The sequence below is a fragment of the Ascidiella aspersa genome, chromosome 5, assembly GCF_963924565.1.
Source record: "Ascidiella aspersa chromosome 5, kaAscAspe10.2, whole genome shotgun sequence".
In the NCBI taxonomy this organism is placed as follows: domain Eukaryota; kingdom Metazoa; phylum Chordata; class Ascidiacea; order Phlebobranchia; family Ascidiidae; genus Ascidiella; species Ascidiella aspersa.
Genome location: NC_139451.1, coordinates 29,387,997 through 29,408,886, shown reverse-complemented (window position 1 = coordinate 29,408,886; position 20,890 = coordinate 29,387,997). Strand labels below are relative to the sequence as shown.

The 20,890-nt window shown below is 35.8% G+C and overlaps 1 protein-coding gene, 41 non-coding genes and 1 pseudogene across 42 annotated transcripts; 42 read left to right on the top strand and 1 right to left on the bottom strand.

Moving 5' to 3' along the window:
- Nucleotides 1-23: 23 nt before the first annotated feature.
- LOC146146129 (uncharacterized) lies at nt 24-6,748 on the top strand. Its single transcript, XM_083389607.1, has 9 exons — nt 24-301; nt 497-588; nt 1,196-1,288; nt 1,759-1,861; nt 2,054-2,248; nt 3,059-3,161; nt 3,244-3,359; nt 4,204-4,367; nt 5,561-6,748. Exons 1-9 carry the CDS (start codon nt 205-207, stop codon nt 5,744-5,746), a joined length of 1,149 nt encoding a protein of 382 aa, XP_083245733.1. The 5' UTR covers nt 24-204; the 3' UTR covers nt 5,747-6,748.
- Nucleotides 6,749-6,922: 174 nt separating this feature from the next.
- Nucleotides 6,923-7,986, bottom strand: LOC146146128 (3-hydroxyacyl-CoA dehydrogenase type-2 pseudogene; annotated as a pseudogene).
- Nucleotides 7,987-9,134: 1,148 nt separating this feature from the next.
- Nucleotides 9,135-9,207, top strand: Trnar-ucg (transfer RNA arginine (anticodon UCG)). Its single transcript has one exon. It is a non-coding gene; the product is annotated as a tRNA-Arg (tRNA).
- Nucleotides 9,208-9,306: 99 nt separating this feature from the next.
- Trnar-ucg (transfer RNA arginine (anticodon UCG)) lies at nt 9,307-9,379 on the top strand. The gene has a single exon. It is a non-coding gene; the product is annotated as a tRNA-Arg (tRNA).
- A 609-nt stretch (nt 9,380-9,988) lies between these two features.
- On the top strand, nt 9,989-10,061 carry Trnar-ucg (transfer RNA arginine (anticodon UCG)). The gene has a single exon. It is a non-coding gene; the product is annotated as a tRNA-Arg (tRNA).
- A 99-nt stretch (nt 10,062-10,160) lies between these two features.
- Nucleotides 10,161-10,233, top strand: Trnar-ucg (transfer RNA arginine (anticodon UCG)). Its single transcript has one exon. It is a non-coding gene; the product is annotated as a tRNA-Arg (tRNA).
- Nucleotides 10,234-10,332: 99 nt separating this feature from the next.
- On the top strand, nt 10,333-10,405 carry Trnar-ucg (transfer RNA arginine (anticodon UCG)). Its single transcript has one exon. It is a non-coding gene; the product is annotated as a tRNA-Arg (tRNA).
- Nucleotides 10,406-10,504: 99 nt separating this feature from the next.
- Nucleotides 10,505-10,577, top strand: Trnar-ucg (transfer RNA arginine (anticodon UCG)). Its single transcript has one exon. It is a non-coding gene; the product is annotated as a tRNA-Arg (tRNA).
- A 98-nt stretch (nt 10,578-10,675) lies between these two features.
- Trnar-ucg (transfer RNA arginine (anticodon UCG)) lies at nt 10,676-10,748 on the top strand. Its single transcript has one exon. It is a non-coding gene; the product is annotated as a tRNA-Arg (tRNA).
- A 99-nt stretch (nt 10,749-10,847) lies between these two features.
- Trnar-ucg (transfer RNA arginine (anticodon UCG)) lies at nt 10,848-10,920 on the top strand. Its single transcript has one exon. It is a non-coding gene; the product is annotated as a tRNA-Arg (tRNA).
- Nucleotides 10,921-11,363: 443 nt separating this feature from the next.
- Nucleotides 11,364-11,436, top strand: Trnaq-uug (transfer RNA glutamine (anticodon UUG)). Its single transcript has one exon. It is a non-coding gene; the product is annotated as a tRNA-Gln (tRNA).
- A 99-nt stretch (nt 11,437-11,535) lies between these two features.
- On the top strand, nt 11,536-11,608 carry Trnar-ucg (transfer RNA arginine (anticodon UCG)). The gene has a single exon. It is a non-coding gene; the product is annotated as a tRNA-Arg (tRNA).
- A 99-nt stretch (nt 11,609-11,707) lies between these two features.
- Nucleotides 11,708-11,780, top strand: Trnar-ucg (transfer RNA arginine (anticodon UCG)). Its single transcript has one exon. It is a non-coding gene; the product is annotated as a tRNA-Arg (tRNA).
- A 402-nt stretch (nt 11,781-12,182) lies between these two features.
- Nucleotides 12,183-12,255, top strand: Trnar-ucg (transfer RNA arginine (anticodon UCG)). The gene has a single exon. It is a non-coding gene; the product is annotated as a tRNA-Arg (tRNA).
- Nucleotides 12,256-12,524: 269 nt separating this feature from the next.
- Nucleotides 12,525-12,597, top strand: Trnar-ucg (transfer RNA arginine (anticodon UCG)). The gene has a single exon. It is a non-coding gene; the product is annotated as a tRNA-Arg (tRNA).
- Nucleotides 12,598-12,696: 99 nt separating this feature from the next.
- Trnar-ucg (transfer RNA arginine (anticodon UCG)) lies at nt 12,697-12,769 on the top strand. Its single transcript has one exon. It is a non-coding gene; the product is annotated as a tRNA-Arg (tRNA).
- A 99-nt stretch (nt 12,770-12,868) lies between these two features.
- Trnar-ucg (transfer RNA arginine (anticodon UCG)) lies at nt 12,869-12,941 on the top strand. Its single transcript has one exon. It is a non-coding gene; the product is annotated as a tRNA-Arg (tRNA).
- Nucleotides 12,942-13,636: 695 nt separating this feature from the next.
- Trnar-ucg (transfer RNA arginine (anticodon UCG)) lies at nt 13,637-13,709 on the top strand. The gene has a single exon. It is a non-coding gene; the product is annotated as a tRNA-Arg (tRNA).
- Nucleotides 13,710-13,808: 99 nt separating this feature from the next.
- On the top strand, nt 13,809-13,881 carry Trnar-ucg (transfer RNA arginine (anticodon UCG)). The gene has a single exon. It is a non-coding gene; the product is annotated as a tRNA-Arg (tRNA).
- Nucleotides 13,882-13,980: 99 nt separating this feature from the next.
- Trnar-ucg (transfer RNA arginine (anticodon UCG)) lies at nt 13,981-14,053 on the top strand. The gene has a single exon. It is a non-coding gene; the product is annotated as a tRNA-Arg (tRNA).
- Nucleotides 14,054-14,323: 270 nt separating this feature from the next.
- Trnar-ucg (transfer RNA arginine (anticodon UCG)) lies at nt 14,324-14,396 on the top strand. Its single transcript has one exon. It is a non-coding gene; the product is annotated as a tRNA-Arg (tRNA).
- A 258-nt stretch (nt 14,397-14,654) lies between these two features.
- Nucleotides 14,655-14,727, top strand: Trnar-ucg (transfer RNA arginine (anticodon UCG)). Its single transcript has one exon. It is a non-coding gene; the product is annotated as a tRNA-Arg (tRNA).
- Nucleotides 14,728-14,996: 269 nt separating this feature from the next.
- Nucleotides 14,997-15,069, top strand: Trnar-ucg (transfer RNA arginine (anticodon UCG)). The gene has a single exon. It is a non-coding gene; the product is annotated as a tRNA-Arg (tRNA).
- Nucleotides 15,070-15,168: 99 nt separating this feature from the next.
- On the top strand, nt 15,169-15,241 carry Trnar-ucg (transfer RNA arginine (anticodon UCG)). Its single transcript has one exon. It is a non-coding gene; the product is annotated as a tRNA-Arg (tRNA).
- Nucleotides 15,242-15,340: 99 nt separating this feature from the next.
- Nucleotides 15,341-15,413, top strand: Trnar-ucg (transfer RNA arginine (anticodon UCG)). Its single transcript has one exon. It is a non-coding gene; the product is annotated as a tRNA-Arg (tRNA).
- Nucleotides 15,414-15,766: 353 nt separating this feature from the next.
- Nucleotides 15,767-15,839, top strand: Trnar-ucg (transfer RNA arginine (anticodon UCG)). The gene has a single exon. It is a non-coding gene; the product is annotated as a tRNA-Arg (tRNA).
- Nucleotides 15,840-16,108: 269 nt separating this feature from the next.
- Trnar-ucg (transfer RNA arginine (anticodon UCG)) lies at nt 16,109-16,181 on the top strand. Its single transcript has one exon. It is a non-coding gene; the product is annotated as a tRNA-Arg (tRNA).
- Nucleotides 16,182-16,280: 99 nt separating this feature from the next.
- Trnar-ucg (transfer RNA arginine (anticodon UCG)) lies at nt 16,281-16,353 on the top strand. The gene has a single exon. It is a non-coding gene; the product is annotated as a tRNA-Arg (tRNA).
- Nucleotides 16,354-16,452: 99 nt separating this feature from the next.
- On the top strand, nt 16,453-16,525 carry Trnar-ucg (transfer RNA arginine (anticodon UCG)). Its single transcript has one exon. It is a non-coding gene; the product is annotated as a tRNA-Arg (tRNA).
- A 353-nt stretch (nt 16,526-16,878) lies between these two features.
- Trnar-ucg (transfer RNA arginine (anticodon UCG)) lies at nt 16,879-16,951 on the top strand. Its single transcript has one exon. It is a non-coding gene; the product is annotated as a tRNA-Arg (tRNA).
- Nucleotides 16,952-17,303: 352 nt separating this feature from the next.
- Nucleotides 17,304-17,376, top strand: Trnar-ucg (transfer RNA arginine (anticodon UCG)). Its single transcript has one exon. It is a non-coding gene; the product is annotated as a tRNA-Arg (tRNA).
- Nucleotides 17,377-17,647: 271 nt separating this feature from the next.
- Nucleotides 17,648-17,720, top strand: Trnar-ucg (transfer RNA arginine (anticodon UCG)). Its single transcript has one exon. It is a non-coding gene; the product is annotated as a tRNA-Arg (tRNA).
- A 338-nt stretch (nt 17,721-18,058) lies between these two features.
- On the top strand, nt 18,059-18,131 carry Trnar-ucg (transfer RNA arginine (anticodon UCG)). Its single transcript has one exon. It is a non-coding gene; the product is annotated as a tRNA-Arg (tRNA).
- Nucleotides 18,132-18,297: 166 nt separating this feature from the next.
- Nucleotides 18,298-18,370, top strand: Trnar-ucg (transfer RNA arginine (anticodon UCG)). The gene has a single exon. It is a non-coding gene; the product is annotated as a tRNA-Arg (tRNA).
- A 352-nt stretch (nt 18,371-18,722) lies between these two features.
- Trnar-ucg (transfer RNA arginine (anticodon UCG)) lies at nt 18,723-18,795 on the top strand. Its single transcript has one exon. It is a non-coding gene; the product is annotated as a tRNA-Arg (tRNA).
- A 271-nt stretch (nt 18,796-19,066) lies between these two features.
- Nucleotides 19,067-19,139, top strand: Trnar-ucg (transfer RNA arginine (anticodon UCG)). The gene has a single exon. It is a non-coding gene; the product is annotated as a tRNA-Arg (tRNA).
- A 100-nt stretch (nt 19,140-19,239) lies between these two features.
- Nucleotides 19,240-19,312, top strand: Trnar-ucg (transfer RNA arginine (anticodon UCG)). Its single transcript has one exon. It is a non-coding gene; the product is annotated as a tRNA-Arg (tRNA).
- A 99-nt stretch (nt 19,313-19,411) lies between these two features.
- Nucleotides 19,412-19,484, top strand: Trnar-ucg (transfer RNA arginine (anticodon UCG)). The gene has a single exon. It is a non-coding gene; the product is annotated as a tRNA-Arg (tRNA).
- A 98-nt stretch (nt 19,485-19,582) lies between these two features.
- Nucleotides 19,583-19,655, top strand: Trnar-ucg (transfer RNA arginine (anticodon UCG)). Its single transcript has one exon. It is a non-coding gene; the product is annotated as a tRNA-Arg (tRNA).
- A 99-nt stretch (nt 19,656-19,754) lies between these two features.
- On the top strand, nt 19,755-19,827 carry Trnar-ucg (transfer RNA arginine (anticodon UCG)). Its single transcript has one exon. It is a non-coding gene; the product is annotated as a tRNA-Arg (tRNA).
- A 110-nt stretch (nt 19,828-19,937) lies between these two features.
- Trnar-ucg (transfer RNA arginine (anticodon UCG)) lies at nt 19,938-20,010 on the top strand. Its single transcript has one exon. It is a non-coding gene; the product is annotated as a tRNA-Arg (tRNA).
- A 271-nt stretch (nt 20,011-20,281) lies between these two features.
- On the top strand, nt 20,282-20,354 carry Trnar-ucg (transfer RNA arginine (anticodon UCG)). Its single transcript has one exon. It is a non-coding gene; the product is annotated as a tRNA-Arg (tRNA).
- A 353-nt stretch (nt 20,355-20,707) lies between these two features.
- On the top strand, nt 20,708-20,780 carry Trnar-ucg (transfer RNA arginine (anticodon UCG)). The gene has a single exon. It is a non-coding gene; the product is annotated as a tRNA-Arg (tRNA).
- The last annotated feature ends 110 nt before the right edge of the window (nt 20,781-20,890 follow it).

Here is a 20,890-nt window from a genome sequence, read left to right as displayed (position 1 = left end):
TGAAATATAGTGTATCTTTGTTGACACCTTGTTGGCTAGTTGTCAACACAAAGCAATAAACATATATTGCTTAACTTATCTTATCGTGTATCAAATTATAAGCACCTGAGGCGTACAACAAACTGCAAGCTGAGCATTTTCCTTGCGCTGAATATGGATTAGTTTCGCCGCTTAATTTTATATTAGATTTGAGGTTTCTGTTAGATGTTCAACGGATGGAATTGTAAAACCAAAATGCTGCGTTCTGTTACTGGTTGTGTTTTAATAGGAATAATGCTACAAGTTTTGTTTCCTTTTTACGGTAAGTTGCTTTTATGGTAGAAATTTATTTTATGTTTTCAATCTTATGATTTTTTTTTATATAGGAAACATATTTTAGTTATAAAGACGACTCCTGCATTCAAATGCTTGTTTGATTGTAATTCACAATTTTGTATATGGCTTAAACCTTATAGGAATATGTTATTGTATTCAGATATTTAAACCTTGTTCACAGTATCTTCTAGCAAATGCTGGATGTGCAGTAACGCCGCGAGTTTTACAGATTGCAAGTCTATGGGAAACATAACCGAATGTGGAGACACAGAGGTATATCCCTAAAATATGTAAGCGTTAAAAATTATTTCACATTAATTCTCAACCCGCGATCCAACTTCGGGCGAGTATTTATACTTTATTTAAACCACATATCCGTCTCTTTTTAGGGGAGTTTTAACATGTTGGCGCACAGCAAATCAGGTTAATATGGCTGCCAGGTCGTTGCTTGAGAAACCTGAAGTCGTAAGTGATTTTGAAGGTTGCACATTCGATATATTATATCGCAAAATAATTTGTCGGATGTGCAACCTCGAATTACCTTTCGAACTTACTGTTAATGATTCCTTTCTATTATCAAGTAGGCCTATAGGTTTTGTATTATCAAGATTTTCTGCCTTGCATGTTCCATGTACATGATTGAATTTTACTTTAAATAGTTGGATGATCGAAACGAGATTTTTAGTCATGGAACAATTTTCAGGCGTTAACAGCTGGATATCAATTATAATTAGTAAATGTGAAAATCATGCCTTTTAAATCCATTGCCCGTCGTCTATCGAAAGAGTTGCTTCAAAATTTGACATTAAATAAGATTTGTGCGATATATCTGAAAACAAATACAGTTTCATTCAAGTCGTTTTAAGCCCCGATTATTCAGGTTTGTTCGACCGAAGTTCGCAAGTATTATAACGACATCAGCATATGGAAAGGATGCAAACAGCGAAAGGCTTGTGAAAATCAACGATTACAGGTGACAGTATCAATATTTTTCATTTACTTACACAACTATTTACGTGAAAAGGTCAGTGGCTGACGCAAATATCTTCATTAAACGTTTTGTAAGCTTACAGTGAACAAAACTCAGTTAGGGCAATGGCATCCTTAAAACAATGTTTAATTAATCTGAATAAAATTACCTTTTTCTGCCGGAACTTCATAAGAATCTGAATATACTGCATAGAATCAATTCTAATTAATCTAACCGTGTGAAATATACTTGCAGTCGGCGACCCAACCGAACGAAACGGCAAGCCAATTTAGGATTGCGCAAAATCCCGACTCCTTGGTTAAATAAGAAATGTTAAAAATTCCATCGGGATTTTGCGCTATCTTACATTTGTTAATATTGAATATGAGATGAAGCGGTATTTCGAATATCATTACGTCCTGGTTAAATATTTCCATATATGTAGATCTATAAGTTTGTGCTTGTCTTCTCAGAATTGGGAGAGAACCCCTTACACTTGTAACAACGATCAAGATATTTCACACTGCTGGTGCTGTTGCGACGTAGATTCGTGCAATGAAAACGAACGATGTGAAGGTATTACATACATGTGTTGATTTTACTAAATGACTAGTTAGTTCTTGAAACATTTTATACCTGAACTAACGATCAACTTATATTATTTTTTTTTTAATGTTCTGCAATCGCTGATTAGACTTGCAATAGTTATCTATGTAATTGTTTGCATTTAATCGGTGTTTGGACTGAAGGTTTCGGATATTCTTTCAGTTAACTCTAAAGCATGTCCAATGCCGTCGCTACATATGGAATACGGAAAAGTGACTTGTTCGAACGCAAATCAACTGGGATCGCTGTGTACTTACCAATGTACTGAGAAAGGTTACACGGGTTTGCCCATTAACAAGCAAGATCGATTATGTCTTGGGAATGGAAAGTGGAGTGAAAAGAAGCCTTGTTGTATCAGTAAGTGCAATCTAAATATTTACATGGAAGTAATACAATTTTTTTTGCACGTAATATTTAAAATTTAACACATATTTAGCATACGCCTACTCATAATTTATAATCCGAAAATGACCCTAAATATGTTTTGTAACTTAATATGTTGTAACATTTTAAAGCTCAAAGTAATAATTATATGGTAGGTTTCATAATCCTGTTTGAAGCGTTGTAGAAAGCAGACGGAAATAATTGTTGTGGCACTTACGTAATGCGATAAAGTTAAGTTAGAAACCCGAGTTTACTTCAAGTTGTGTAATTTAGGAGCATAATGGTTGGAACTTGTAGTAAGCCGCAGTAAGAATATAAAATCCCATACAGAAGTAGGTACGACTTTGAACGTTTCGAATAATATTTTTGAATAATAAAGTTTACTATCTAAAGCAAAATATTGCGAAAATCGGTTATTATTATTTAAATGAAGATTTATTTTCTTCGTACAGTTGTAGCATACATTTTGATGGTGACGGCCTTCCCACGAAACAGATTTTCAAATCCCCATTTCATAAATAAAAATTATACAGCCACCAGCCAGCCAACAAAAAAAATTCCAAAATCCCTATAAAGCAGTGGTTTTTAACCTTTTTCTTCGCCTAACCCTTTTCTTTCGCCTTTATTCATTTTCAACATAGAGAGAAGGCACTGATATTAGGAATAAACAGTGCCTTGACACTATGTAGAAAATGAATAAAGAGTTATTCGAAACGTTCAAAATTATACCTAATTCTGTATAGGCTTTGATGTTATTACTTTGTTTAATTTACCTCACCGCAGAGGAGTGTCCACCATATGTTCCGCTGGATTTAGTGGCTCTTGTTCATTACATTAGCGAGGACAGCCAAGAGAAGAGAGTCACCAACATTGGTCCAAGTTGCAGGTAAAATTGCTTTCAAATGCACAAAAAACGACTAAATAAAAGCGAATATAAAAAGAAATAAAATATATGCAACTTTTTCTAGCACACTTGTTCAGACCGAGGAATATTACCAAGCTTTTCGGGTTTACTTCAACGAAAAAGTGTACAAGGTTGTTAGGCCGGACGACACTGATAGGCTTGGACATTTTCAGCCATCGGGTAAATATTTACTATTAAATATTAGCACTAGCGACAAGAATTACTACTAAAAATATTTTTTTGCGATTTAGAATTATATTAGCATGATAATGAATTCAAAGCCAAAAGGGCGAATAACTTGAAATCATCGCCATTAAAACGTACGGTGTCATCATTAGTTATTGTGACTGAAATATATCTAAACCTCTCTTATTTTAATCACATTAACTGATGATGATACAGTATATCGAAACGTCTTCATCAGGATGATATGGATTTCCTCGATTATTTTGACTTGGAGATTCATTATCAAGCTACATTACAGATATGCGCAAAGTGTTAATATATTACGTTCATAAAAGACAAGCTTTGTCATCTCGCCACTGGTTAATTGTAATAAATGCTTTATAACTTAAGTTTATGTTGTATTTGATATTTGCGATTTCCAGATGCTATTTATATTTTAAAGCATTAGTACAAGCCTTACATAATTTAGCTTGTTTCTAATAATAGCTACACACACTTAAACAAGGCGAATTGATTGTTTATTCATTTTTTCAAACAAAGCATTTGCTCATTGAATAGAATACTATATGATATGATTGGGATTGTTTTTTTACAATGTTTAACAACTTAATAAAAAATTGACATCTTAGATCATAAGTTTATAACAACATTTATCTAGTTGATAAAATATTTATCTATGTTTTTTTTTAAATGATACCTACTATTGTATCGGCTTCAAATTCTCACAACCTACATTTATTTCATACAAACCAATCTATACCTTGATTAAATTCACATGACTTGTTACTCCCACGTTCTTCTGTTTCAACTGCTGCTGTATATGCCTCTTCTCTTTCAGCTAGCAACACGGCCAACACTGGCGCAGCCCTTCGCTACATCAGGCAAAACATTTTCCGTCAGTTGCCTCGCAGAAGGTCACACAGTGTTATCATGGGCGTGGAGAAGGAATCAGACGATAATGCCGCACTTGCAGCCGCCGAGCTGAAGAATGACGGAGTAACTGTAAGGATTTGGTTTTCTCTTGTGAATGTTTACGATTGGTTGATACTTTAGGTATTTATGACACGTCATATTCTATTCCAATACAAGACATTTCAAACAAAAATTCTGCCGATCCTAACCGATACTGAAAGACGACTTCCCTTTGGCTAAATCAGCCAAATTAATAAAACTCAAACAAACGTAATGCTTCCGGGTTGGCAAGCAAAAATGCTCAGAAACTCTGCTACCTTTAAAGTTAATATGCTAATTTCGAAATGACGTTTAAATTAACATATGACTGAAAACGATAATTATTACCATAGGATTGTTATTTAGTGTTGCAATTTGGATATCCGATATTACCCTACTATCGATATTATCACTTGGTATCGGACATCGTTCCGATTCAGAATTTTCGGATATCCCTAATTGCAACAATGTTCCTTCCGATAAATCTCCAACTGAGAACATGCTTTTGGTATAGTGAGCTTGGTTACTTAAAGGCTGAGTTAGAATAATCTTGAACGAAATACACTTTTTGAATACGTAGAATTAATGAAGGTTGTTATATTTGATAAAAAAAATACACTACTATTTACATAGCTCATTTTATTTATAATTTTGTATGGTTCATAAACTTCCTTGAGGTTGGAATGCTACAAATGAGTCAGTATTTGTGTTTCTTGAATTGTCGTGGTTCATGATGAGTTTTATTGTTAACTTTAGGTTGCATTATCCCTGTCGTTTTAAAATATAACAGTACAATTTTGTAATACTCTGAGTTAGGCGGGAAAAAAATTATTTGGCTCACAAGGTTTTGGCTCATCACGGAGAAATTTCAAAAGATGGTATTTAAAAAAGTGTGTCCAACTATAGTTATTGACTAAAACTTATTTTATAGCTGTCAATATAAAACATACAAAAATATCCTTTAGCAATGCCATGACTTGACTAATGATAACTTATTTGCATGCCCCTTTGCCCGGGGGGTCCTTTGAATCCTCTCGTCACCTCGTTACCCTTCTCCCAAAGAGACCGTGCTGGCCCCTGGGGCGCCTTCGTTAAGCTGGTAACCGGAACACAGAATAAGCTAGCTATCCTGGCATGAGATTTACACTTGGGTTCTAACGACTAAGTTATACATGATAAGAGTTTAAATAAATTTAAGAAACATGCATGGCAACGTTTCGTTTTGCATTCTGATCATGTTTTAGATCTACTACGTCTTTTTCGAGAGCAAAAATCACAAAGTCAACTGGGAGGAAGCCAGGTCGGTTGCTTCCTCGGAAGAACACATATTTGTCGTCGATGGTGGGAATAAAATGGATTTCAAGAAGGTGTTCGACGACGTTTTCTCACTGGCTTGCAACCTTCCTTGTCCAAATGCCGAAGACGAGTGAAAACGCTTTAATGTTAAATTCTGTGTAACACAGAGACATAAAATATACTTAAAAAATATTCATTAAGCAAACCAACTTGTATATTTAATAGATGCCCGTATGTTGTAACTAAATACTTGAACAAATTTGTTTGTCGACACTATCGGACTAGAACCGATGGCCAATAGCATAAAGTAGTGGTATCGATTTAATTGTGTATTTCATCCGCGTTTTGATGTACGGTACAACTAAGCGTTTTATACCGTAAATGTTGTTTTATGAAAATAATAATACTGAAATCCAGATAAGTTACTGGTGTAAACAACGTTTTGGCTTAACAACATGGAGAAAGTTACAATTTACATGTTTCAATTTTATGAATATTTTTTATTTGGCCGTATAAAAGCGACTTCATTTTATATCGGATTGGATGTCTGTATATTTTGTATATTTTTTACAATTTTGCTTGCATATTTTGGAATCTTTTCGTAATAGATTGTGAACCCATGGCAGGAAATGCGTGAGTGTTTATCGTTCACAGCTTGTACAAATTATTTGTTGAGTTTAAATGGCGTATGGCTCAGCAATTTACAAACAAGTCTTACGTCACACATGTTTTTTAACATATGGTCCTATAATAAATAATAAATCTTGTCATCAGCCCAAACTTAAAAATAAGACACTTGTTATCAACGTTACACGCGGACAAACCGACATTGTTCGTTCAATTAAGGATTTCTGCAGGAAGTGCCAGATCAGAAAATCAACCAAAGCCGTGGTTATAGCTTCGACCTTACAACCCGGGACCATACCGATAGGTGTTATTCGAGCTTGGATTTGCTTGCACTAAATCCTTAATTAATCAAAAGGTTTCCGGTTTGCTTTCTGGCACTGAAATATTTATACATAAGTGTGTACGAGTATTGCCAGTTTATACTTTCCAACAAAGAAAAGTTTTGTTTATTACCCTACTTGTATTTTATTCGTTTTTTAAGGACAAATATACAAATATTCATTAGCAAACTGTTGCACCTCTTATCATATTAAAATCAAAACTGTAGATCTAAATGCCAAGAGGGAGAAATTAATTCGAAGTCTGTACACTTATTTGTTTAAACAAATTTTACCAGATTGCAATTAAATGAACAAATCATAATTACTTCAGAAAACAGTTCGAGAGATTTTTTCCCTGAAATCTTAACGCCGTAAGCCAGCATCGAGACTAACAGTTGTAGCGTTGAACATCTGATTCTGGACTATGGTTTGTACACATTGGGCGAATTCTTCGGCGTATCCAAGACGCAATGGAAAAGCGTTGTCCTTAAGAGCTGCAATTTGAATGGATTCCGACACTGACTGAAACATAGCAGTGTCAAAGTTCCCCGGAGCAACTGTAATCACCCTGATGCCGAGCGGGGCAAGGTCACGTGCCATGGGCAAGGTCATGCTGACAAGGGCGCCCTTGGACGCACAGTAGGCCGTAGTTCCGGCGACACCGTAGTAGGCTGAGCCGCTTGAGGTGTTAACTATAACGCCACGTTCCCCGCTACTTTCCGGTGGATTCTTTGCCATTTCCTTGGCCGCCAACCTGATAAAGTAGGTATAGATGTTAAAACAGTGCGCTGTGTAGAAAGTTTAACATTTGTGGTATACAGCTTTTAAACAGGGTGGATCAAAGTAGGCTTCCAGGTATTCAACAGCGTTGGAAGAAGAGGTACCATTGAATAGCCACAATGCTCACCTGGCCCCAATGGATTTCTTTTTGATGGGTATTGTAAAGAACAAGGTAGGCCTACATGCAAAGAACCCCAAAACAATAAATTTACTTTTAGAGCCAAACCCTGCTTTTTATAACTGTAAGCCTACATTAGCGTTCAACCCAAACCTGGCAATGTTGAAAGTTCCAGTCAGATTGACGTCGACTATTCGACGAAAGTCTTCCAGTTCATGTGTCTTGTTCGTCTCGTGGTTGTAGATCTTAAAAAAACGGACATCCTGCGCAATTCACAGCCACGTCAAGCTTGTCCCATTGGCGCACGATCGCTGCCATTGCACTCGGCTTGGCTCGCAGAGGTCACATCGCAAGGGCAAAACAAACACCTGGCGTCGCCGATACCTGAAGCCACCTTTGCGCCTTGCGACTCCGGTAGATCCAAGATGGCAATTTTGCAGCCGTTTTCAGCCAGTCTTTCGACGGTCGCCTTTCCCAAACCAGAAGCTCCTCCAGTTACAAGTACAACTTTACCAGCAAGCGAAATCATTTTTAAACAGTTTTGAGCGAATGCTTTCTTAATTAAATTTAAAGGAATGCAATATCAACGCACTAAAGTTTAAATTTTATTTCATGAATTTTAATAAATATATTTTCGATTGGTGGAAGTAGATCTTCAACGTTTACATCGTTACACTCTGAATAAACCTATAGTAACTACCCATTTTACTTCCATTTCAAAGTGATTCTACGTACTACCAACAAATTCATTTTTAATTATCCCATGTCTTTTCTAACATTTAGAGGAAGAATATATATTTTTTTAAATATGAATATTTTAAAAAAAATATATAAATATTTTATAAATATTTTTTTATAAACTTATCTCTAACAACATCTAATTATTATAATTCTAGCAACTATTAAATTAGTATACATATAACAGGTTTTCCCGCTTTATAATTAATTAAAACTATTTTGAAATTTTCAAATGTTGAATTTGCAAACGCATCGGCCGCATGTCCTAATGGATAAGGCGTCTGACTTCGATTCAGAAGATTGAGGGTTCGAGTCTCCCTGTGGTCACTGTAAAATTAGTTTGAAGAAAATATAACAGTTTTTCCCGATTTGCAATTAATTAAAACTATTTTGAAATTTTCAAATGTTGAATTTGCAAACGCATCGGCCACATGGCCTAATGGATAAGGCGTCAAACTTCGAATCAGAAGATTGAGGGTTGGAGTACCCCTGTGTTCACTTTTAAATTAGTTTGAATAAAACATAACAACTTTTCCGATTTTACAATTAATTAAAAAATTTAAAAAATGTCCGTTCATTAAAGTTACAATTGCATCGGCCGCATGGCCTAATGGATAAGGCGTCTGACTTCGAATCACAAGATTGAGGGTTCGAGTCCCCCTGTGTTCACTTTTTAATTAGTTTGACGAAAACAAAACAACTTTTTCCGATTTTATAATTGATTAAAAAATTAAAAAATGTCCGTTCATTAAAGTTACAATTGCATCGGCCGCATGGCATAATGGATAAGGCGTCTGACTTCGTATCAGAAGATTGAGGGTTGGAGTCCCCCTGTGGCCACTTTTGAATTAGTTTGAATAAAACATAAAACTTTTTCCGAATTAATAATTAATTAAAAAATTAAAAAAAATGTGCGTTCATTAAAGTTACAATTGCATCGGCCGCATGGCCTAATGGATAAGGCGTCTGACTTCGAATCAGAAGATTTAGGGTTCGAGTCCCCCTGTGGTCACTTTTAAATTAGTTTGACGAAAACATCACAACTTTTTCCGATTTTATAATTCATTAAAAATTTTTAAAAATATCCGTTTATTAAAGCTACAAATCCATCGGCCGCATGGCCTAATGGATAAGGCGTCTGACTTCGAATCAGAAGATTGAGGGTTCGAGTCCCCCTGCGGTCACTTTTAAATTAGTTTAAATAAAATATAACAACTTTTACCGACTTTACAATTAATTAAAAAATTAAAAAAATGGCCGTTTATTAAAGTTACAATTGTATCGGCCGCATGGCCTAATGGATAAGGCGTCTGACTTCGACTCAGAAGATTGAGGGTACGAGTCCCCCTGTGGTCACTTTTAAACTAGTTTGATGAAAACATAACAACTTTTTCCGACTTTATAATTGATTAAAAAATTTAAAAATTTCCGACTTTAGCATAAAATGGCATCTGCCGCATGGTCTAATGGATAAGGCGTCTGACTTCGAATCAGAAGATTGAGGGTTCGAGTCCCCCTGTGGTCACTTTTAAATTAGTTTGAATAAAACATAACAACTTTTCCGATTTTACAATTAATTAAAAAATTTAAAAAATGTCCGTTTATTAAAGTTACAATTGCATCGGCTGCATGGCCTAATGGAAAAGGCGTCTGACTTCGTATCAGAAGATTGAGGGTTGGAGTCCCCCTGTGGCCACTTTTAAATTAGTTTGAATAAAACATAAAACTTTTCCGAATTAATAATTAATTAAAAAATTTAAAAAATGTGCGTTCATTAAAGTTACAATTGCATCTGCCGCATGGCCTAATGGATAAGGCGTCTGACTTCGAATCAGAAGATTGAGGGTTCGAGTCCCCCTGTGGTCACTTTTAAATTAGTTTGACGAAAACATCACAACTTTTTCCGATTTTATAATTCATTAAAAATTTTTAAAAATATCCGTTTATTAAAGCTTCAATTCCATCGGCCGCATGGCCTAATGGATAAGGCGTCTGACTTCGAATCAGAAGATTGAGGGTTCGAGTCCCCCTGTGGTCACTTTTAAATTAGTTTAAATAAAATATAACAACTTTTACCGACTTTATAATTAATTAAAAAATTGAAAAAATGGCCGTTTATTAAAGTTACAATTGTATCGGCCGCATGGCCTAATGGATAAGGCGTCTGACTTCGAATCAGAAGATTGAGGGTTCGAGTCCCCCTGTGGTCACTTTTAAATTAGTTTAAATAAAACATAACAACTTTTTCTCAATTAATAATTAATTAAAAAATTTAAAAAATGTCCGTTTATTAATGTTACAATTGCAGCGGCCGCATGGCCTAATGGATAAGGCGTCTGACTTCGAATCAGAAGATTGAGGGTTCGAGTCCCCCTGTGGTCACTTTTAAATTAGTTTGACGAAAACATAACAACTTTTTACGACTTTATAATTAACTAAAAATTAAAAAAATGGCCGTTTATTAAAGTTACAATTGCATCGGCCGCATGGCCTAATGGATAAGGCGTCTGACTTCGAATCAGAAGATTGAGGGTTCGAGTCACCCTGTGGTCACTTTTAAATTAGTTTGAATAAAACATATCAACCTTTTCCGACTTTATAATTAATTAAATTTTTTTGAAAATATCCGTTTATTAAAGTTACAATTGCATCGGCCGCATGGCCTAATGGATAAGGCGTCTGACTTCGAATCAGAAGATTGAGGGTTCGAGTCACCCTGTGGTCACTTTTAAATTAGTTTGAATAAAACATATCAACCTTTTCCGACTTTATAATTAATTAAATTTTTTTGAAAATATCCGTTTTTTAAAGTTACAATTGCATCGGCCGCATGGCCTAATGGAAAAGGCGTCTGACTTCGTATCAGAAGATTGAGGGTTGGAGTCCCCCTGTGGCCACTTTTAAATTAGTTTGAATAAAACATAAAACTTTTTTCGAATTAATAATTAATTAAAAAATTAAAAAAATGTGCGTTTATTAAAGTTACAATTGGATCGGCCGCATGGCCTAATGGATAAGGCGTCTGACTTCGAATCAGAAGATTGAGGGTTCGAGTACCCCTGTGTTCACTTTCAAATTAGTTTGACGAAAACATAACAACTTTTACCAACTTTATAATTAATTAATAAATAAAAAAAAATGGCCGTTTATTAAAGTTACAATTGCATCGGCCGCATGGCCTAATGGATAAGGCGTCTGACTTTGAATCAGAAGATTGAGGGTTGGAGTCCCCCTGTGGCCACTTTTAAATTAGTTTGACGAAAACATAACAACTTTTTCCGACTTTATAATTGATTAAAAAATTTAAAAAATGTCCGTTCATTAAAGTTACAATTGCATCGGCCGCATGGCCTAATGGATAAGGCGTCTGACTTCGAATCAGAAGATTGAGGGATCGAGTCCCCCTGTGGTCACTTTTAAATTAGTTTGACGAAAACATAACAACTTTTTCCCAATTAATAATTAATTACAAAAATTAAAAAATGTCCGTTCATCAAAGTTATAATTGCATCGGCCGCATGGCCTAATGGATAAGGCGTCTGACTTCGAATCAGAGGATTGAGGGTTCGAGTCCCCCTGTGGTCACTTTTAAACTAGTTTGATGAAAACATAACAACTTTTTCCGACTTTATAATTGATTGAAAAATTTAAAAGTTTCCGACTTTAGCATAAAATGGCATCTGCCGCATGGTCTAATGGATAAGGCGTCTGACTTCGAATCAGAAGATTGAGGGTTCGAGTCCCCCTGTGCTTCCGACTTTATAATTGATTAAAAAATTTAAAAAATGGCCGTTTATTAAAGTTACAATTGTATCGGCCGCATGGCCTAATGGATAAGGCGTCTGACTTCGAATCAGAAGATTTAGGGTTCGAGTACCCCTGTGGTCACTTTCAAATTAGTTTAAATAAAACATAACAACTTTTTCCGACTTTATAATTGATTAAAAAACTTAGAAAATGTCCGTTCATTAAAGTTACGATTGCATCGGCCGCATGGCCTAATGGATAAGGCGTTTGACTTCGAATCAGAAGATTGAGGGTTCGAGTCCCCCTGTGGTCACTTTTAAATTAGTTTAAATAAAACATAACAACTTTTTCCGACTTTATAATTAATTAAAAAATTAAAAAATGTCCGTTCATTAAAGTTACAATTGCATCGGCGCATGGCCTAATGGATAAGGCGTCTGACTTCGAATCAGAAGATTGAGGGTTCGAGTCCCCCTGTGGTCACTTTTAAATTAGTTTGAATAAAACATAAAAACTTTTTCCGATTTTATAATTGATTAAAAAATTTAAAAAATGTCCGTTCATTAAAGTTGCAATTGCATTGGCCGCATGGCCTAATGGATATGGCGTCTGACTTCGAATGAGAAGATTGAGGGTTCGAGTCCCCCTGTGGTCACTTTTAAATTAGTTTGAATAAAACCTAAAAACTTTTTCCGATTTAATAGTTAATTAAAAAATTTAAAAAATCTCCTTTTATTATAGTTACAATTGCCTCGGCCGCATGGCCTAATGGATAAGGCGTCTGACTTCGAATCAGAAGATTGAGGGTTCGAGTCCCCATGTGGTCACTTTTAAATTAGTTTGATGAAAACATAACAACTTTTTCCGACTTTGTAATTGATTAAAAAATTTAAAAAATGTCCGTTCATTAAAGTTACAATTGCATCGGCCGCATGGCCTAATGGATAAGGCGTCTGACTTCGAATCGGAAGATAGAGGGTTCGAGTCCCCCTGTGGTCACTTTTAAATTAGTTTGATGAAAACATAACAACTTTTACCGACTTTATAATTAATTAAAAAATTAAAAAAATGGCCGTTCATTAACGTTACAATTGTATCGGCCGCATGGCCTAATGGATAAGGCGTCTGACTTCGAATCAGAAGATTGAGGGTTCGAGTCCCCCTGAAAGGGTTCGAGTCCCCCCGCATGGCCTAATGGATAAGGCGTCTGACTTCGAATCAGAAGATTGAGGGTTCGAGTCCCCCTGTGGTCACTTTTAAATTAGTTTAAATAAAACATAACAACTTTTTCCGACTTTATAATTGATTAAAAAACTTAGAAAATGTCCGTTCATTAAAGTTACGATTGCATCGGCCGCATGGCCTAATGGATAAGGCGTTTGACTTCGAATCAGAAGATTGAGGGTTCGAGTTCCCCTGTGGTCACTTTTAAATTAGTTTAAATAAAACATAACAACTTTTTCCGACTTTATAATTAATTAAAAAATTAAAAAATGTCCGTTCATTAAAGTTACAATTGCATCGGCGCATGGCCTAATGGATAAGGCGTCTGACTTCGAATCAGAAGATTGAGGGTTCGAGTCCCCCTGTGGTCACTTTTAAATTAGTTTGAATAAAACATAAAAACTTTTTCCGATTTTATAATTGATTAAAAAATTTAAAAAATGTCCGTTCATTAAAGTTGCAATTGCATTGGCCGCATGGCCTAATGGATATGGCGTCTGACTTCGAATGAGAAGATTGAGGGTTCGAGTCCCCCTGTGGTCACTTTTAAATTAGTTTGAATAAAACCTAAAAACTTTTTCCGATTTAATAGTTAATTAAAAAATTTAAAAAATGTCCTTTTATTATAGTTACAATTGCCTCGGCCGCAAGGCCTAATGGATAAGGCGTCTGACTTCGAATCAGAAGATTGAGGGTTCGAGTCCCCCTGTGGTCACTTTTAAATTAGTTTGATGAAAACATAACAACTTTTTCCGACTTTGTAATTGATTAAAAAATTTAAAAAATGTCCGTTCATTAAAGTTACAATTGCATCGGCCGCATGGCCTAATGGATAAGGCGTCTGACTTCGAATCAGAAGATTGAGGGTTCGAGTCCCCCTGTTGTCAGTTTTAAATTAGTTTGACGAAAACAAAACAACTTTTTCCGACTTTACAATTGATTAAAAAAATTTAAAAATGTCCGTTCATTAAAGTTACAATTTCATCGGCCGCATGGCCTAATGCATAAGGCGTCTGACTTCAAATCAGAAGATTGAGGGTTCGAGTCCCCCTGTGGTCACTTTTAAATTAGTTTGACGAAAACAAAACAACTTTTTCCGAATTTATAATTAATTAATAAATTTAAAAATGTCCGTTCATTAAAGTTACAATCCCATCGGCCGCATGGCCTAATGGATAAGGCGTCTGACTTCGAATCAGAAGATTGAGGGTTCGAGTCCCCCTGTGGTCACTTTTAAATTAGTTTGATGAAAACATAACAACTTTTTCCGACTTTATAATTGATTAAAAAATTTAAAAAATGGCCGTTTATTAAAGTTACAATTGTATCGGCCGCATGGCCTAATGGATAAGGCGTCTGACTTCGAATCAGAAGATTTAGGGTTCGAGTACCCCTGATTAGTTTAAATAAAACATAACAACTTTTTCCGACTTTATAATTGATTAAAAAACTTAGAAAATGTCCGTTCATTAAAGTTACGATTGCATCGGCCGCATGGCCTAATGGATAAGGCGTTTGACTTCGAATCAGAAGATTGAGGGTTCGAGTCCCCCTGTGGTCACTTTTAAATTAGTTTAAATAAAACATAACAACTTTTTCCGACTTTATAATTAATTAAAAAATTAAAAAATGTCCGTTCATTAAAGTTACAATTGCATCGGCGCATGGCCTAATGGATAAGGCGTCTGACTTCGAATCAGAAGATTGAGGGTTCGAGTCCCCCTGTGGTCACTTTTAAATTAGTTTGAATAAAACATAAAAACTTTTTCCGATTTTATAATTGATTAAAAAATTTAAAAAATGTCCGTTCATTAAAGTTGCAATTGCATTGGCCGCATGGCCTAATGGATATGGCGTCTGACTTCGAATGAGAAGATTGAGGGTTCGAGTCCCCCTGTGGTCTCTTTTAAATTAGTTTGAATAAAACCTAAAAACTTTTTCCGATTTAATAGTTAATTAAAAAATTTAAAAAATGTCCTTTTATTATAGTTACAATTGCCTCGGCCGCATGGCCTAATGGATAAGGCGTCTGACTTCGAATCAGAAGATTGAGGGTTCGAGTCCCCCTGTGGTCACTTTTAAATTAGTTTGATGAAAACATAACAACTTTTTCCGACTTTGTAATTGATTAAAAAATTTAAAAAATGTCCGTTCATTAAAGTTACAATTGCATCGGCCGCATGGCCTAATGGATAAGGCGTCTGACTTCGAATCGGAAGATAGAGGGTTCGAGTCCCCCTGTGGTCACTTTTAAATTAGTTTGATGAAAACATAACAACTTTTACCGACTTTATAATTAATTAAAAAATTAAAAAAATGGCCGTTCATTAACGTTACAATTGTATCGGCCGCATGGCCTAATGGATAAGGCGTCTGACTTCGAATCAGAAGATTGAGGGTTCGAGTCCCCCTGAAAGGGTTCGAGTCCCCCCGCATGGCCTAATGGATAAGGCGTCTGACTTCGAATCAGAAGATTGAGGGTTCGAGTCCCCCTGTGGTCACTTTTAAATTAGTTTAAATAAAACATAACAACTTTTTCCGACTTTATAATTGATTAAAAAACTTAGAAAATGTCCGTTCATTAAAGTTACGATTGCATCGGCCGCATGGCCTAATGGATAAGGCGTTTGACTTCGAATCAGAAGATTGAGGGTTCGAGTCCCCCTGTGGTCACTTTTAAATTAGTTTAAATAAAACATAACAACTTTTTCCGACTTTATAATTAATTAAAAAATTAAAAAATGTCCGTTCATTAAAGTTACAATTGCATCGGCGCATGGCCTAATGGATAAGGCGTCTGACTTCGAATCAGAAGATTGAGGGTTCGAGTCCCCCTGTGGTCACTTTTAAATTAGTTTGAATAAAACATAAAAACTTTTTCCGATTTTATAATTGATTAAAAAATTTAAAAAATGTCCGTTCATTAAAGTTGCAATTGCATTGGCCGCATGGCCTAATGGATATGGCGTCTGACTTCGAATGAGAAGATTGAGGGTTCGAGTCCCCCTGTGGTCACTTTTAAATTAGTTTGAATAAAACCTAAAAACTTTTTCCGATTTAATAGTTAATTAAAAAATTTAAAAAATGTCCTTTTATTATAGTTACAATTGCCTCGGCCGCAAGGCCTAATGGATAAGGCGTCTGACTTCGAATCAGAAGATTGAGGGTTCGAGTCCCCCTGTGGTCACTTTTAAATTAGTTTGATGAAAACATAACAACTTTTTCCGACTTTGTAATTGATTAAAAAATTTAAAAAATGTCCGTTCATTAAAGTTACAATTGCATCGGCCGCATGGCCTAATGGATAAGGCGTCTGACTTCGAATCGGAAGATAGAGGGTTCGAGTCCCCCTGTGGTCACTTTTAAATTAGTTTGATGAAAACATAACAACTTTTACCGACTTTATAATTAATTAAAAAATTAAAAAAATGGCCGTTCATTAACGTTACAATTGTATCGGCCGCATGGCCTAATGGATAAGGCGTCTGACTTCGAATCAGAAGATTGAGGGTTCGAGTCCCCCTGAAAGGGTTCGAGTCCCCCCGCATGGCCTAATGGATAAGGCGTCTGACTTCGAATCAGAAGATTGAGGGTTCGAGTCCCCCTGTGGTCACTTTTAAATTAGTTTAAATAAAACATAACAACTTTTACCGACTTTATAATTAATTAAAAAATTAAAAAAATGGCCGTTTATTAAAGTTACAATTGCATCGGCCGCATGGCCTAATGGATAAGGCGTCTGACTTCGAATCAGAAGATTGAGGGTTCGAGTCCCCCTGTGGTCACTTTTAAATTAGTTTAAATAAAACATAACAACTTTCACCGACTTTATAATTAATTAAAAAATTAAAAAAATGGCCGTTTATTAAAGTTACAATTGCATCGGCCGCATGGCCTAATGGATAAGGCGTCTGACTTCGAATCAGAAGATTGAGGGTTCGAGTCCCCCTGTAAGGGTTCGAGTCCCCCCGCATGGCCTAATGGATAAGGCGTCTGACTTCGAATCAGAAGATTGAGGGTTCGAGTCCCCCTGTGGTCACTTTTAAATTAGTTTGACGAAAAAAAACAACTTTTTCCGACTTTACAATTGATTAAAAAAATTTAAAAATGTCCGTTCATTAAAGTTACAATTGCATCGGCCGCATGGCCTAATGGATAAGGCGTCTGACTTCGAATCAGAAGATTGAGGGTTCGAGTCCCCCTGTGGTCACTTTTAAATTAGTTTGACGAAAACAAAACAACTTTTTTCCACTTTATAATTGATTGAAAAAATTTAAAAATTTCCGTTCATTAAAGTTACAATGGCATCGGCCGCATGGCCTAATGGATAAGGCATCTGACATCGAATCAGAAGATTTAGGGTTCGAGTCCCCCTGTGGTCACTTTAAAAATAGTTTGACGAAAACAAAACAACTTTTTCCGAATTTATAATTGATTAAAAAAATTTAAAAATGTCCGTTCATTAAAGTTACAATTGCATCGGCCGCATGGCCTAATGGATAAGGCGTCTGACTTCGAATCAGAAGATTGAGGGTTCGACTCCCCCTGTGGTCACTTTTAAATTAGTTTGAATAAAACGTAACAACCTTTTTCTCAATTAATAATTAATTAAAAAATTTGAAAAATGTCCGTTTATTAAAGTTACAATTGCATCGGCCGCATGGCCTAATGGATAAGGCGTCTGACTTCAAATCAGAAGATTGAGGTTCGAGTCCCCCTGTGGTCACTTTTAAATTAGTTTGATGAAAACATAACAAATCAGACGATTGAGGGTTCGAGTCCCCCTGTGGTCACTTTTAAATTAGTTTGAATAAAACATAAAAACTTTTTCCGATTTTATAATTGATTAAAAAATTTAAAAAATGTCCGTTCATTGAAGTTACAGTTGCATCGGCCGCATGGCCTAATGGATAAGGCGTCTGACTTCGAATCAGAAGATTGAGGGTTCGAGTCCCCCTGTGGTCACTTTTAAATTAGTTTGATGAAAACATAACAAATCAGACGATTGAGGGTTCGAGTCCCCCTGTGGTCACTTTTAAATTAGTTTGAATAAAACATAAAAACTTTTTCCGATTTTATAATTGATTAAAAAATTTAAAAAATGTCCGTTCATTAAAGTTGCAATTGCATTGGCCGCATGGCCTAATGGATATGGCGTCTGACTTCGAATCAGAAGATTGAGGGTTCGAGTCCCCCTGTGGTCACTTTTAAATTAGTTTGATGAAAACATAACAACTTTTTCCGACTTTATAATTGATTAAAAAATTTAAAAAATGGCCGTTTATTAAAGTTACAATTGTATCGGCCGCATGGCCTAATGGATAAGGCGTCTGACTTCGAATCAGAAGATTGAGGGTTCGAGTCCCCCTGTAAGGGTTCGAGTCCCCCCGCATGGCCTAATGGATAAGGCGTCTGATTTCGAATCAGAAGATTGAGGGTTCGAGTCCCCCTGTGGTCAATTTTAAATTAGTTTGACGAAAAAAAACAACTTTTTCCGACTTTACAATTGATTAAAAAAATTTAAAAATGTCCGTTCATTAAAGTTACAATTGCATCGGCCGCATGGCCTAATGGATAAGGCGTCTGACTTCGAATCAGAAGATTGAGGGTTCGAGTCCCCCTGTGGTCACTTTTAAATTAGTTTGACGAAAACAAAACAACTTTTTTCCACTTTATAATTGATTGAAAAAATTTAAAAATTTCCGTTCATTAAAGTTACAATGGCATCGGCCGCATGGCCTAATGGATAAGGCATCTGACTTCGAATCAGAAGATTTAGGGTTCGAGTCCCCCTGTGGTCACTTTAAAAATAGTTTGACGAAAACAAAACAACTTTTTCCGAATTTATAATTGATTAAAAAAATTTAAAAATTTCCGTTCATTAAAGTTACAATTGCATCGGCCTCATGGCCTAATGGATAAGGCGTCTGACTTCGAATCAGAAGATTGAGGGTTCGACTCCCCCTGTGGTCACTTTTAAATTAGTTTGAATAAAACGTAACAACCTTTTTCTCAATTAATAATTAATTAAAAAATTTAAAAAATGTCCGTTTATTAAAGTTACAATTGCATCGGCCGCATGGCCTAATGGATAAGGCGTCTGACTTCGAATCAGAAGATTGAGGGTTCGAGTCCCCCTGTTGTCAGTTTTAAATTAGTTTGACGAAAACAAAACAACTTTTTCCGACTTTACAATTGATTAAAAAAATTTAAAAATGTCCGTTCATTAAAGTTACAATTTCATCGGCCGCATGGCCTAATGCATAAGGCGTCTGACTTCGAATCAGAAGATTGAGGGTTCGAGTCCCCCTGTGGTCACTTTTAAATTAGTTTGACGAAAACAAAACAACTTTTTCCGAGTTTATAATTAATTAATAAATTTAAAAATATCCGTTCATTAAAGTTACAATCCCATCGGCCGCATGGCCTAATGGATAAGGCGTCTGACTTCGAATCAGAAGATTGAGGGTTCGAGTCCCCCTGTGGTCACTTTTAAATTAGTTTGACGAAAACAAAACAACTTTTTTCCACTTTATAATTGATTGAAAAAATTTAAAAATTTCCGTTCATTAAAGTTACAATTGCATCGGCCGCATGGCCTAATGGATAAGGCGTCTGACTTCGAATCAGAAGATTGAGGGTTCGAGTCCCCCTGTGGTCACTTTAAAAATAGTTTGGCGAAAACAAAACAACTTTTTCCGACTTTATAATTTTTTTATAATTAATTAAAAACCTTAAAAAATGTCCGTTTATTAAAGTTACAATTGCATCGGCCGCATGGCCTAATGGATAAGGCGTCTGACTTCGAATCAGAAGATTGAGGGTTCGAGTCCCCCTGTGGTCACTTTTAAATTAGTTTGAATAAAACGTAACAACGTTTTTCTCAATTAATAATTAATTAAAAAAATTAAAAAAGGGCCGTTTATTAAAGTTACAATTGCATCGGCCGCATGGCCTAATGGATAAGACGTCTGACTTCGAATCAGAAGATTGAGGGTTCGAGTCCACCTGTGGTCTCATTTAAATTAGTTTGAATAAAACCTAAAAACTTTTTACGACTTTACAATTAATTAATAAATTCAAAAATGTCCGTTCATTAAAGTTACAATCCCATCGGCCGCATGGCCTAATGGATAAGGCGTCTGACTTCGAATCAGAAGATTGAGGGTTCGAGTCCCCCTGTGGACACTTTTAAATTAGTTTGATGAAAACATAACAACTTTTTCCGACTTTATAATTGATTAAAAAATTTAAAAAATGGCCGTTTATTAAAGTTACAATTGTATCGGCCGCATGGCCTAATGGATAAGGCGTCTGACTTCGAATCAGAAGATTGAGGGTTCGAGTCCCCCTGTAAGGGTTCGAGTCCCCCCGCATGGCCTAATGGATAAGGCGTCTGACTTCGAATCAGAAGATTGAGGGTTCGAGTCCCCCTGTGGTCACTTTTAAATTAGTTTAAATAAAACATAACAACTTTTACCGACTTTATAATTAATTAAAAAATTAAAAAAATGGCCGTTTATTAAAGTTACAATTGCATCGGCCGCATGGCCTAATGGATAAGGCGTCTGACTTCGAATCAGAAGATTGAGGGTTCTAGTCCCCCTGTGGTCACTTTTAAATTAGTTTGGTGAAAACATAACAAATCAGACGATTGAGGGTTCGAGTCCCCCTGTGGTCACTTTTAAATTAGTTTGATGAAAACATAACAACTTTTACCGACT

What these genes read in the sequence shown, in the direction of transcription:
- LOC146146129 (XM_083389607.1), top strand. Translation starts at nt 205, where the DNA reads ATGTTCAACGGATGGAATTGTAAAACCAAAATGCTGCGTTCTGTTACT. An exon ending in TGAAAACGAACGATGTGAAG is followed by an intron (nt 1,862 to 2,053) that starts GTATTACATACA and finishes ATATTCTTTCAG; the next exon opens with TTAACTCTAAAGCATGTCCA. An exon ending in AACATTGGTCCAAGTTGCAG is followed by an intron (nt 3,162 to 3,243) that starts GTAAAATTGCTT and finishes AACTTTTTCTAG; the next exon opens with CACACTTGTTCAGACCGAGG.